This window comes from Elgaria multicarinata, chromosome 1 (assembly GCF_023053635.1).
Source record: "Elgaria multicarinata webbii isolate HBS135686 ecotype San Diego chromosome 1, rElgMul1.1.pri, whole genome shotgun sequence".
NCBI lineage: Eukaryota > Metazoa > Chordata > Lepidosauria > Squamata > Anguidae > Elgaria > Elgaria multicarinata.
In genome coordinates this window covers 216,208,892-216,222,153 of record NC_086171.1, presented here as the reverse complement: position 1 = coordinate 216,222,153, position 13,262 = coordinate 216,208,892, and the positions used below count along the sequence as shown (strand labels likewise).

The following is a 13,262-nucleotide window of genomic DNA, read 5'->3' as shown; positions in this document are numbered from 1 at the left end:
GGCGGCCCAACAAGATGGGCGGTCCTCAAGACGCTCCACTCACCCTGCAACGGCTCAATGTAGTTTTGCTGCACCATAATGCTGAGCTGCAGCACCAGCTGGGGGGCGCTCTTGAGGAAGGTCTCCAGCAGCCGCAACATGCTGATATCTGCGCTCTCGAACATCATCCTCCAGTAGAAGTGGCGGCGGCGATGCTCCGACTGCCAGCGGCTCTGGAGGCCCAGGTACAGGGTCCGCAGGTACCTGCACAAAAGACAGGAGGAAAGGTCAAGAGCACCCTGATGTGTTACCAATGCTTGAGAAAGCAGACTGCTCCCTCCTTCCTGTCCTCCAGGGGGCGCTCATTTGTTGTGACCCAATGCTCTCTTGCACCAATCGCAGGCGGGGTGCAGAACTGCAGGGGTTTGCAATGATTTATTTATTTTATTTTATTTATTTATTAAACTTATATACCGCTCCCATAGTCAGGGCTCTCTGGGCGGTTTACAGAAATTCTAAAATTGAGATAAAAACAAGTATACAAAATTTAAAACTCTAAAACACAGAACATACACACATAAAACATTAAAAACCGATTTAAAAACTAAACGTGGGCAATTAGGATGTGCCGCCATATGCCTGGGCAAAGAGGAAAGCCTTAACCTGGCGCCGGAAAGATAGCAGCGTTGGCGCCAGGTGAGCCTTGTCAGGGAGATCGTTCCATAGTCTGGGGGCCACCACCGAAAAGGCCCTGTCCCTCGTTGCCACACTCTGAGCCTCTCTCGGAGTAGGCACCCGGAGGAGGACCTTAGATGTTGAACGTAGTGACCGGGTATATTCACGTCGGGAGAGGCGTTCCATCAGGTATTGTGGTTTCTGAGCGTATTTCTCGAGCGTATTTGGCCGCGCTGCACTCTCTTAAGTCAGGCAGCTCCAGAACGAAGCCACAAAGTGCCCATCAAGACACTGGAGGAACAGAGGGGAAGGGCGTTTGGCTAGGCAGCGGGTGCAGTTCAGTGCGTTGATCCAATGCGCCACAGAAGAAGGCAGGAACAGCTGGTCTTCTTGAGCCACATGGAGTCGAAGCGCTGAACTCGCAGGGTTGGATGACGAAAGGATGCTTGGCTTCAGTTACTGAGGCCTGTGTAGACCATCTGCCTGTCAATCTGCAGTTAGTGTAGGTGTTCAGGGAGATGCAGTTCTGGTTTTACCCAAAAAAAGAAAGGAAGAAGAAGCCCTACCCTTTTGCTTCTTCCAAATATAGACTCCCTTCCTTAACTCCACCAGATCACGGCTGATATGTTTATCCTACCTGCTCCCCAGCACCACCTCCCCAATCTCTGCAAGCCCCTCTGCCCTGGAGTATTATTATTATTATTAGTCCGGGTGAATGCAAAACCTTTCTTAGCCTTTCTTAGCCGCTTGTGCTCCACTCTCTGGGAACAGCACCCTGGCTTTGTTTGAGGTGTGTCACAGGTCACTACTTGTGAGGGAATTTAAATGTCAAGGATTGTAGGGAAGTCATGTATTTGGTGAAGCGGGCTCTTGCCTGCAAACCTTGTGACACAAAAAGGGAATTACAATGCAATCTAACAACCCCTCCTCTTTCATTGTACTAGAACCCAACGGGATCATCATCCCATGAAGCTGATGGGTGGGAGATACAGGACAGATAAAAGGAAGGACTTCTTCACCCACCAAAGAGTTAAACTATGGAACTCACCACCACGAGATGTAGTGATGGCCACCAATTTGGACGGCTTTAAAAGGGGGTTGGACAAATTCATGTTGGCAAAGGCTATCAATGGCTACTAGTCTTGATGTCTCTATGCCAATAGAAGCAGTGTGCCTATGTGCACCAGTTGCTGGGGAACATGGGTGGGAGGGTGCTGTTGCACCGGGTCCTGCTTATGGGCTTCCGATTTGGGCACCTGGTTAACCACTGTGTGAACAGAATGCTGGACAAGATGGGTCCTTGGTCTTATCCAGCAGGGCTCTTCTGATGTTCTTACGTTGTTAATCCTATGCATGTCTACTCAGAAGTGTCACTTAGCTCAAGGAGACTTGCTCCCAGGTAAGCGGGCATAGGATTGCTACCCAAGGCTGTGTGATATATCTCATTTAACTCAATGCGACTTCCTTCTGAGTAGACATGTATAGCATGGCACCGCTAGTCTCTTAAGGCTGTTTCAGCCATTACACAGCTGGACATCAGGAAAAACTTCCTGACTTTTAGAGCAGTACGACAATGGAATCACTTGCCTGGTGAGGTTGTGGCCTCTCCCACACTAGAGGCGTTCAAGAGGCAGCTGGACAACCCTCTGTCAGGGATGCTTTAGGGTGGATTCCTGCATTGAGCAGGGGGTTGGACTCGATGGCCTTGTAGGCCCCTTCCAACTCTGCTATTCTATGATTCTGTGAAATAATTTTGTTCCGTGAACATTAAATCATGGCTTGAGTGAGCGAAGATACATTGCTAAATGAGAGCGTTTGGGGAGATTTTGTTGCCGTGAATGTCTAGGTTTTTTGAGACTTCCGTGCTTTTTATTCTTACGGGCTTTCTGCAGCCAAGGGCTTAGTCTCCAGTGGGGTTTCACTGGTTCTGCAAGGTTCCTGGCTCTTCCATTCTTGCCTCCCAACACAGAAACGGAGAACCTTTCTATTCACCCCACGGCCACCTCTTCCATATTGTGCTTTCAAGATGCTGTGGGGGGGAAGCCTGACCCAAGGTGACCCAAGCCAGCATAGCAGTTTGGATGAGGGGCAGCGTGTTGTGGCTAGAAGAGTCTCCAGTAAGTCCCTCCAGGGTTGGGTAATCCCAGCTCCGGTTTCACACCTTCTCTCTCTCTCTCTCTCTCTCTCTCTCTCTCTCTCTCTCTCTCTCTCTCTCTCTCCCTCTCCCTCTCCCTCCTGGACTGAATAACTGAATTATTCAGTTGACACTAAAATTCTCTGACTACGAAAAGGAGAGATGTGTACAAGTGAGGTCTTGAAGTGAACGTAGCTACGACAAGGCGATAAAGGCTGCAATCCTGCCCATGCTTCGTCGGGGGAATGTTCCATTTGAATCAATGGGTCTCCCCCTTCTGAGTTCCCATGCCAAGAGTGCCCGCATGGTTCTTGGGATAGAGGCCTGCAACTGATGAGCCCAGGGCGAACCCGGTCTCCAAAAGAAGGAAGGCACAAAGAGGAGGAAGGAACTGAATTTAGATCCCTTGTGGTGTCCTGCCTGGCCTAGCCGGAGGCAAAGGGTGGAGAGAGCGAGGTGGGTGTGCAGCAACGGGGGAGGGGGCTTGTCAGCTGATCCCAGGGCATGGTCTGAAACAGGGGTGGGGAACCTCAGCCCAGGTGCCCAATCTACTCCCCGTGAGGTCCCAATTTGGCCCTCCAAGCTTCCCTAGATGACCACACCCCTTGCCCCTCCCTCCTTTCCTCCCGAGCAACAATCATTTGGTAGTTTGGCATAGAATCATAGAATCATAGAATAGCAGAGTTGGAAGGGGCCTACGAGGCCATCGAGTCCAACCCCCTGCTCAATGCAGGAATCCACCCTAAAGCATCCCTGACAGATGGTTGTCCAGCTGCCTCTTGAAGGCCTCTAGTGTGGGAGAGCCCACAACCTCCCTAGGGAACTGATTCCATTATCGTACTGCTCTAACAGTCAGGACATTTTTCCTGATGTCCACCTGGAATCTGGCTTCCTTTAACTTGAGCCTGTTATCCCGTGTCCTGCACTCTGGGAGGATCGAGAAGAGATCCTGGCCCTCCTCTGTGGGACAACCTTTCAAGTATTTGAAGAGTGCTCTCATGTCTCCCCTCCATCTGACCCCTGATCATCCTGGTTTCCCTCCTCTGAACACGCTCCAGCTTGTCTGCATCCTTCTTGAATTGTGGATCCCAGAACTGGACGCAATTCTTATGGCCGTTGTCGCCAGCGGCTGTTGCTCCTCCTCCTTTTTCTCATCATTGCTGCTGCTTGTTTGCTTGACTAGTGGAGAGTCAGTGAGCAAGGAGGCCGTGGCATCTCATGCAGGGTGGATTCCTGCACTGAGCAGGGGGTTGGACTCGATGGCCTTGTAGGCCCCTTCCTACAAGGGGCCTTGTGGCTTGGGACCACAATACCTGACGGAACGCCTCTCCCGACGTGAATAAACCCGGTCACTACGTTCAACATCTAAGGTCCTCCTCCGGGTGCCTACTCCGAGAGAGGCTCAGAGTGTGGCAACGAGGGACAGGGCCTTTTCGGTGGTGGCCCCCAGACTGTGGAATGATCTCCCTGACGAGGCTCGCCTGGCGCCAACGCTGCGATCTTTCCGGCGCCAGGTTAAGACTTTCCTCTTTGCCCAGGCATATGGCGGCACATCCTAATTACCCACATGTTTAGTTTTTAATCGGTTTTTAATGCTTTATGTGTGTATGTTCTGTGTTTTAGAGTTTTAAATTTTGTATACTTGTTTTTACCTCAATTTTAGAATTTCTGTAAACCGCCCAGAGAGCCCTGGCTATGGGAGCGGTATATAAGTTTAATAAATAAAATAAATAAATAAAACTCTGCTATTCTACGATTCTCTGATTCTTGCCACCACCCTTGTCTGGGCCAGAGCAAGAGGCAGGGGAACAAGCAGGTAGCAATGGAGATGAGGTGGAGCAACTCCAGTGGATTTTGCCAATGGGGTGGGTGGGGAAGGCTTTCAGCAGGTGCCCGGCCACACCTACAATATACTTTTACATTGTATTTTATATTATGGTTTTATACTGTTGTTTTATACTTTGAATGTTTTTGATTTTTGTGAACCGCCCAGAGAGCTCCGGCTATTGGGCGGTATAGAAATGTAATGTAATAAATAAATAAATAAATAAATAAATACCCTTGATGCCAGCTCTGCTAAATATATAATCTCATGCACTGCACGCCTCCGCCTCACAATTTCCCCCATTTCTAGCCTTATTCACACATTGTCAAGCTTACATTTTCAGCGAAAGGCTCTCGCTCTGTAAATGGAAAACTTGACATTTGCCAGGTGCTGGGTCCTGTGCCCAGACTCAAATCCCCACGCTTGTACAGTGCAGTCCTTCCACTGTGGAGCGCACACGCACACACACGCACACACTCTGGTGGTAATAGCAGTAGCCAGGTCTCTGGTTCCTGCCCCCCCCCCATCCAAACCAATCCCCGCCTTTGTGAAAAGAGGAGAGATGATGTCTGTGAACAGAGAAGGATTGAGCAAGAGCGGGAGGGCCCCATAAAGCTCCCTCCTGACCTAGTAAAGCTGTCACCCAAACGGATGGTTTTTATATCGGATCCATAAAATGCTGCCGGTCGACTCCATTAGCCACCGAGGGCCAGGAGAAACCCTTATTCCAGCACTTTCAGCCCATTCATCAGCCCTAAAGAGGGTTGGGGGGAGGGTTGAGGGGGGCTTCTCGCCCCCCACGCGGAGACAGCAGGGACCGACCGCTTCTCCACTTGGCCTTCCACACCGTGACACCAGATGCCCCGGGGCGACAGGCGGCAAAGTTCATTTTCTGATCTGCCTCCATAAGTCACAGCTCCTTAGCGGATATGACCTGGGAGATCGCTCCCCCTGGCCCAGCACACTTGATGGAAGGCTTAAATGCAGATGGAGCACTCCTGAGCCAAAGGGGTTTATGGGGGAAGGGGGAATTGCCCAGAGACCCACACATAGCAGTCATGGGGGGCTGGTAATGCCATCCATCACAGCAGAGCAGACAGTGGAGGCTGGTGTCTCTGGTGTCAGTGGGGCGGTAAATTCGCTCCCGGTTTCAGTCAGAAATCTAAAGGATCTAGCCAAGGTGCTGAATCACCTTGGAGAGCTTCCTTAAGAGTTCTGACTGGTTCTGAATGAAACCCAGAGGGGATTCACTGCCCCACTGTCATTGGAGCCACCAGCCTCCACTGCCAAAGTTGGTACATCCAAACCATCACATGCCATCTGCTGAGTTCTCCATCTGTTCCTTCCTGAGAAAGATCTCCTTCCTTCCTTCCTTCCTTCCTTCCTTCCTTCCTTCCTTTCTTTTTAAAACCACATCTTTTTATTCAAATTTGTCCTTTTTCATTTTCTTTTTTTTTAAATAGTAAAGCAAGTTATAACAGTGGGGCTGTTATAGCAGCTTTCACTGTTGTGATTGAGAGGGAATTTCACCAGGTGCTGCATGCATACAAATGACACCTGCTGAAATTCCCTTTTCTCTACAACTGTTAAAGATATAGGAGCCCAGTCCCCCTTTCCATGTGGTCACCCTAGAGGAGTAGTTGCTAGGGGGCAAAAAGGAAAGAGTGGGGCAGTCTTTTCTGAAACATGCAAGAGAGGACACCTGTCTCTTCTACTGGAAAAAAAAGTATGTTCCATCGTTATGATTTGCGCCCAGGCAGGGGACAGACTTTGAGCTCCATCAGATGAATGTTTTATTGCACACTCATTGCTGGGCACTCACGGATTTTCATGGGTCCCTCTCATGACGTCGTCTGCCCCCTGGTGACTCCCACCCCTTCTAGCCTTCTTTGTGCAACGCCCCCCCGCCCCGTAAGTCCGACTTATTTTTAAAGACAGAAGTTGCCGCTATCTCCTGCTGTGTGCTGGAGAAGCAGCAGGATCAAAACGGCCCACGGAATGGTTCACGTACACATTGTTTACTTCCTCTTTCAAAAGAGGAAGTAATGAGGCACAAACACAGGGGAGGAGAAGTGACGGTAAGCAATCGCGATCCCCCCCCATGTGATGACGGTCTTCATTTCCTTCCCTGTTGGGCTCTTTTTCATGTAAAGTTGGCCTGGGGTCCCAGTCCGGCACTTTGGGGTTCTTCTGATGGCCACGCCCCCTTCCCTTGGTCCTGCCCCCTCCTGTTGGCCCCACCTGAATGCCAATCGTCCAAAGATTTCCCAGCTTTGGACATTTCCCCATTCTAAAAGAAATACTGGCAGCCAAAATAGGCTGCTATTTGGCCCCACTGCTGCTGCTGCCATTATTATTATTATTATTATTATTATTATTATTATTATTATCATTACATTTATATCTCACCTTTTTTTCTCCAAGGAACCCAAGGCAGCGTACCTAATCCTCCTTCTCTCCATTTTTATCCTCACAACAACAACCCTGTGTGGGAGGTTGGGCTTAGAGTCCGTGACTGTCCCAAAGTCACCCAGAGAGCTGCCATGGCCAAGTGGAGAGACTAGAACCCGGATCTCCAGACTCCCAGCCCAACGCTCTAGCCACTACACCACACTGTTTTTGCCTTTGGTCCTGCCCACTTTTGCCTTCAGCTACACCCACCGCACTAGAATATGGTCCTGAATAGTTTCTCCCAAATTGAATGAAGCCCTTGATCTGAAAGATGTTTGACTCCCCTCATGTAAAAAGCAGACCCCCCCAGTCCAGTTCACTTCTACTTTGCATGTGAACAGGGCAAGGTAAATGCACAGCTTTCATGCCACATCCAGTTTTTAACATCTACGCGAAGCCCCTGGGAGCCACTCCAGAGTCATCACGAGGTTTCGGGATGGAGTTTCACCAATATGCAGATGACATATAATTAATTACACGGCTGTAGAATCTACCAATTAAATTCCCGGGAGAGATTAGAATACAAAATCAGTTCCAGCTAAAACATAAGAACACTACATACAAAAGGAGACAGGATCGAAAAGAGCCACATAGAGATAAAACCTCATGGAGATAAAACAGCTGAGCTTAAAAGACTCTAGCGAATAAAAGAGGTCTTTGCTTGGTGCTGAAATGGCATCGAGGTAGGTGCCAGGCAAGTCTGACTGGGGAGGCATTCCGCTACTGGGGTGTCACTCCTAAGAAGGCTCTTTCCCCAGTACACAGCCTCCACTGTTACCTTTTAAAAGGACGACAGTCCCTCCTTCTCAGCATAATGACGAGTATGTGCTAGATCCACAAGCTGGAAAACAACCCTGGATACAACCAATAGTCTACTCAGCTCGATCACCACCAGTAATTCACCCTCAAACTAATTACACTATTCATCATTTAAATATTGTGCATTTCAAATGTTCCCAACAGCCCTGTAAGGTAGGCCAGTATTACTGCATACGGTTAATGATGCAGATGGCAGGGGGTGGGGATGAGGGTTCCAAATCACGTGAGGTCCTGGTTCCTCTCTATTCGGCCCTGGTTAGGCCTCATCTAGAGTATTGCGTCCAGTTCTGGGCTCCACAATTCAAGAAGGACGCAGACAAGCTGGAGTGTGTTCAGAGGAGGGCAACCAGGATGATCAGGGGTCTGGAAACTAAGCCCTGTGAAGAGAGACTGAAAGAACTGGGCATGTTTAGCCTGGAGAAGAGAAAAGGGGGGGGGGGGGACAGACATGATGGCACTCTTCAAATACTTGAAAGGTTGTCACACAGAGGAGGGCCAGGATCTCTTCTGGATCCTCCCAGAGTGCAGGACACGGAATAATGGGCTCAAGTTCCATCTGGACATCAGGAAAAACTTCCTGACTGTTAGAGCAGTATGACAATGGAACCAGTTACCTAGGGAGGTTGTGGGCTCTCCCACACTAGAGGCATTCAAGAGGCAGCTGGACAACCCTCTGTCAGGGATGCTGTAGGGTGGATTCCTGCATTGAGCAGGGGGTTGGACTGGATGGCCTTGTAGGCCCCTTCCAACTCTGCTATTCTATGACTATGATTCTATGAGGCTGAGAGACAGGCTACTTTAATGAATGTTTGGTGGAAGTGTGATTTGAACTGGGAACTTCCCTTCTAACACTCATGCAGCCTGATCCCTAAACATAGCTACTCAGGGGTAAGCATCCACTGAATTCGATGGGGCATACGTCCGAGTAGGCATGCATATGATTGCAGCCATAGCCACTCCACTCTGCCAGCTCTCACTGGAATCAGTAGGATTTACTCATGAGCAATCCATCATTAGAATTGGGCTGAAAAAAATCTCCCACGTCACACATTTTCAAAAGTTGAGCGTGTCGCTAAAAGACAGACTGGAAGTGCTTAAAATACTTGCATCACTGTCACTTTGCTCTTGGTTTTCTTGACAAGCAGCTACTTTCTGATGCAACTGCTGAGATGTTTGGGGATACGAACCCAAAACCCCGCATCCTCCTACTCAAACAGAAATTGGCCCGAAGAGGATAACATCTCGCCCAGGAGAGACATTTCAGTTAACTGAAAAAAACGATCAGAGGCTTGTTGTGAATCTGATGGGAGGCAGGAGCGAGAAAAGAAGTGGAGGTAAAAATAGCCCCTTCTCCCCCCACAGAGTCAGAGCAGAGAAAAGGATGGAGGGCCCAGGTGAGAGCCTTGGTGGGGGTGGGGGTGGGGAGGTGCAGGCTGCGAGAGCAGCGCTTCAGCCATCATCTGGAGCCAGGGCTCTGGATGGCTGCATTACCAAGGACACTGACATGTGACAGACACTGTTAATCCCAGACTTCAAATATTCAGCCGAGAAAGGTGGGGGGGGGGAAGAGATGGAGGATTTAATGGGCTTTGGACTATTTCCCAGGCATTCAAATATGTCCAGAATGGTGCTGCAGCGCATTGCTTTAGAAAGCAGCAGGATGGAAGGAGACAAGGGCATGCCCGCCACCTCCAAGGGAGGCGCGTACCTCAACAGACCCCTTTTCCACGCGTGTGCGTGCGTTGTTCTCCTCGAGGAAGAGAGATCAGGAATTGGCAATGAGGGCAACCAGGATGATCAGGGGTCTGGAAACAAAGCCCTATGAGGAGAGACTGAAAGAACTGGGCAGGTTTAGCCTGGAGAAGAGAAGATGGAGGGGAGACATGAGAGCACTCTTCAAATACTTAAAAGGTTGTCCCACAGAGGAGGGCCAGGATCTCTTCTCGATCCTCCCAGAGTGCAGGACACAGAATAACGGGCTCAAGTTAAAGGAAGCCAGATTCCAGCTGGATATCAGGAAAAACTTCCTTACTGTTAGAGCAGTACAACAATGGAATCAGTTCCCTAGGGAGGTTGTGGGTTCTCCCACACTAGAGGCATTCAAGAGGCAGCTGGACAAGCATCTGTCAGGGATGCTTTAGGGTGGATTCCTGCACTGGGCAGGGGGTTGGACTGGATGGCCGTCCAACTCTACTATTCTATGATTCTATGGGCAGGGGGAGGAGGCACCCCTACTTTGTCCCAGGCAGGGATTCAGATCTGCAACCCATACCCGGTCAAGGGTGACTCCCACAAACTGTTAGAGACCTGCCCCCCCCCCACGCTTGTGCTTCTGCTCCCCTAAACCTACTTGTTGTTTCTCTCTCCAAAATAAATGGATGTAAAACACGGCACTGTCCCTAAATGTACAAAGCACTGAACGATACAATCAAAAGGGCTGTCTATACCTTTGGAAAGCCCCAGAGTGGCTCCGCAGCAGCGCAGACGCGCTTATATGATGCAGCCGCTACGGTAGAGACACCCCGGGGCTTTCGCCTAAAGTAAAAAAGTCAGGGGTTTGAAGGAAAGGAACCTCTCATGCTAGCTCTTGAGTCATTACTGACTCTTGGAGGGATGCCTGCTTTCGCGGACGTTTTCTTGGCAGGCCTTATAGCGGGGTGGTTTGCTGTTGCCTTCCCCGGCCGTTATTCCCTTTCCCCCAGCTAACTGGGTACTCATTTTACCGACCTCGAAGGATGGAAGGCTGAGTCGACCTGAGCCGGCTGCCTGAGAACCAGCTTCTGCTGGGATCGAACTCAGGCCATGGGGAGAGTTTCGGCTGCGGTAACTGCCGCTTACCACTCTGTGCCACACAAGGCTCTACAGGGTTAAGTCAGGGGCTTAACCCGCTGTTTTTCTCCAGAGTGAGGCAAGGATGGATCATCCACTGTCCATTGCCACCTAGGAGTCGTGGGTGAGATGTGGCTGGGCAGATGATGACCCCTGATTGGTCGACATCCACCCAGGCAGGGAGGAGGGGGCTGGCCAGTGAGCTGAATGGCGGCCAGAATGCCCCCCCCCCCGCATCCGATGGAGTGGGGAGGAGTGAAGTTCTCTGTTCCCTTGGTGGAGAAAGCCCCATGAGGTAAAAGTGGTGGTGGTGGGGAAACCAGGGAGGGACGGGCAGTGCAGCGGTGGTGCGGAGCACAGCACGGGGCAGTGGCGATGGACTGAAACCCCGCAGGAGCGAAACTGTGGGGTTTTGAGTAGGGATGTGCTCCGCTTCTAATCGGACTGGCGAATTAGAAGTGGAGCGGGTTGCTTCGCCTCCCCTTAAGGTGGAGGCGAAGAGGATTGGGGGGCTGGCGGAGCATGGCGAAAAAGATCGAGGTGAAGGCGGATCCTTCGCCTCGATCCGGAGCTCCGCTGGAAAGGTAAGTGGGGTTTACCGGGCCCTGCCACTGTCGCTGTCGCCCATGCGGCGACAGCGGCAGGGCCCGGTAAACCCCGCCTCCTGTCCCTTACCTGCCTCCGTCCGCGGTCCCTCGGCTTCTTCAATTGAGTCCGCGGTTCAACCAGGAAGTCTAGGCCCCCCGCCCTCCTCTCCCAGCCTTACCTGGCACCACTCCCCTCCACTGCGGAGCTCCGATTCGGAGCCGGAGCTCCGCAGCGAAGAGGAGCGGAGTATGGGCGGAGCGGCATGAAGCGGGACGATCCGAAATTTTCGGATCGGCCCGCGGGGCGGAGCGGGGGGTCCGTGCACACCCCTAGTTTTGAGGGCTCACGGTACTGATGCACTGTCGTCAAGACAAGCCCAAATCCACAGTCCCAACCCTACCAGAGATATGCATCATAACCCAGCAGCAACAGTAAGATAAACGCAGCACCGGCTGGCGTATAACTGGCCAACCTTAGGGAAAGCTCTCTGTCCCGAAACAGCTGAGTTTCCATTTGATAGTAAAAGGACTACAAGGATGTCATCCGGTAGGCATCCTTGAGAAGGGGTGTGTGTGTCTCTGCAGAGACAATACAGCTACCCACACGCCCCTGTTCTAAATCATGCCGTTTGCTGCCAACCTCAGAGGAAGAAATGGGAGAAACTGCTCCTTTAGGATTGCAAATTGTCTAATCTGGGGCTAATCTGGTCTCCAGAGGCTTTCCTTCCCTCTGTGGGGCCTACTGCCACAGCTCCACAAGCCCCTACCCTTCCACAGACCGTGACGGCTCCTGGGGGGCTTTGGGAGGATGTGGGGAGAGGGATCCATGCTCCAGGCTTTAGGCCTAGAAGGTCCATGGCAGGCAGTGCTGATGAGCACAAGAACGCTCTCTGTGTGGCCTGTGCGATCAAAGAGGCAGGCCGCGGAAGACTGCACCAGCTGCAGCTTCTGAACCGTCTCCAAGGGCTGCCCCACGAAGAGTGCATTGCACTAATCAAAACGGGCACTCACTGCTGCACGGATGACCGAGCCAGCAAGGGTGTGGTTGGACCCCAGCCACCCAGTGCAGCAGCCAGCCCTCATGACACCGCCGGGAGGGGCCCCGCCAGCACGTACGCCTCCTGGAAGTGACACCCCGTTTCGGCCAGTGTCTGAGACCTCCTGGGAGACAGAGCCAGTTTTTGAACCGATGTGCAGAACAGTCGAAGGGCATGTGCTAGCCGCAGAACACTCTGCGTGTTGCTGCCAAACATTTTTCTCCGCCCCGCCCGCCCCGCCCCCCGCTCTTTCTGGCACGCCAAATGCCAGCGCTTTCCACCGGCTAAAGGATGGCTTTTAGCAGAGCAGTAAAGCAGCAGTTTCTGCAGCCGAAACTCTCCCCACGGCCTGAGTTCGATCCCAGCGGAAGCTGGTTTCAGGCAGCCGGCTCGGGTCGACTCAGCCTTCCATCCTCCCGAGGTCGGTAAAATGAGTACCCAGTTAGCTGGGGGAAAGGGAATAACGGCCGGGGAAGGCAACGGCAAACCACTCCGCTATAAGGCCTGCCAAGAAAATGTCAGCAAAAGCTGGCGTCCCTCCAAGAGTCAGGAATGACTCAGTGCTTGCACGAGAGGTTCCTTTCCTTTCCTTTCCTGCGGAAAGGGAACCACGGATTTTCCCAAGCAGGAAAGGACACATCCAGCACAACTGTGACCAATCATTTCCTTGGGATTTATGCCCTTAATGGGCCCATTTTCTTGCAGGGTATTCTTTTCATTCTCCCCCCTTCTCTCTCTCTCTCTCTCTCTCTCTCTCTCTCTCTCTCCCTCCCTCCCTGTGAGAGAGTTTTCCAGTCTCTCCTTCTGGGTGTCACAAAAGGACCTTGGAAGCGCTGACAAGAAACGGCCTTCCTGTCAGCAAATAATGCAATTTTAATAGTTGCATCCCAGTGTCATTATGTCCCAATTACTGCCATGTGAGGACC

At 51.4% G+C, this 13,262-nt stretch overlaps 1 protein-coding gene across 1 annotated transcript in view; it reads right to left on the bottom strand.

Annotated features, from left to right (window-relative positions):
• XKR7 (XK related 7) overlaps positions 1-13,262 on the bottom strand; it is a 59,855-nt gene that overhangs the window by 6,809 nt on the left and 39,784 nt on the right. The window contains exon 2 of the mRNA XM_063147558.1: positions 44-243. Coding sequence (XP_063003628.1) covers positions 44-243 — 200 coding nt within the window. The remainder of the gene's footprint in view (positions 1-43; positions 244-13,262) is intronic.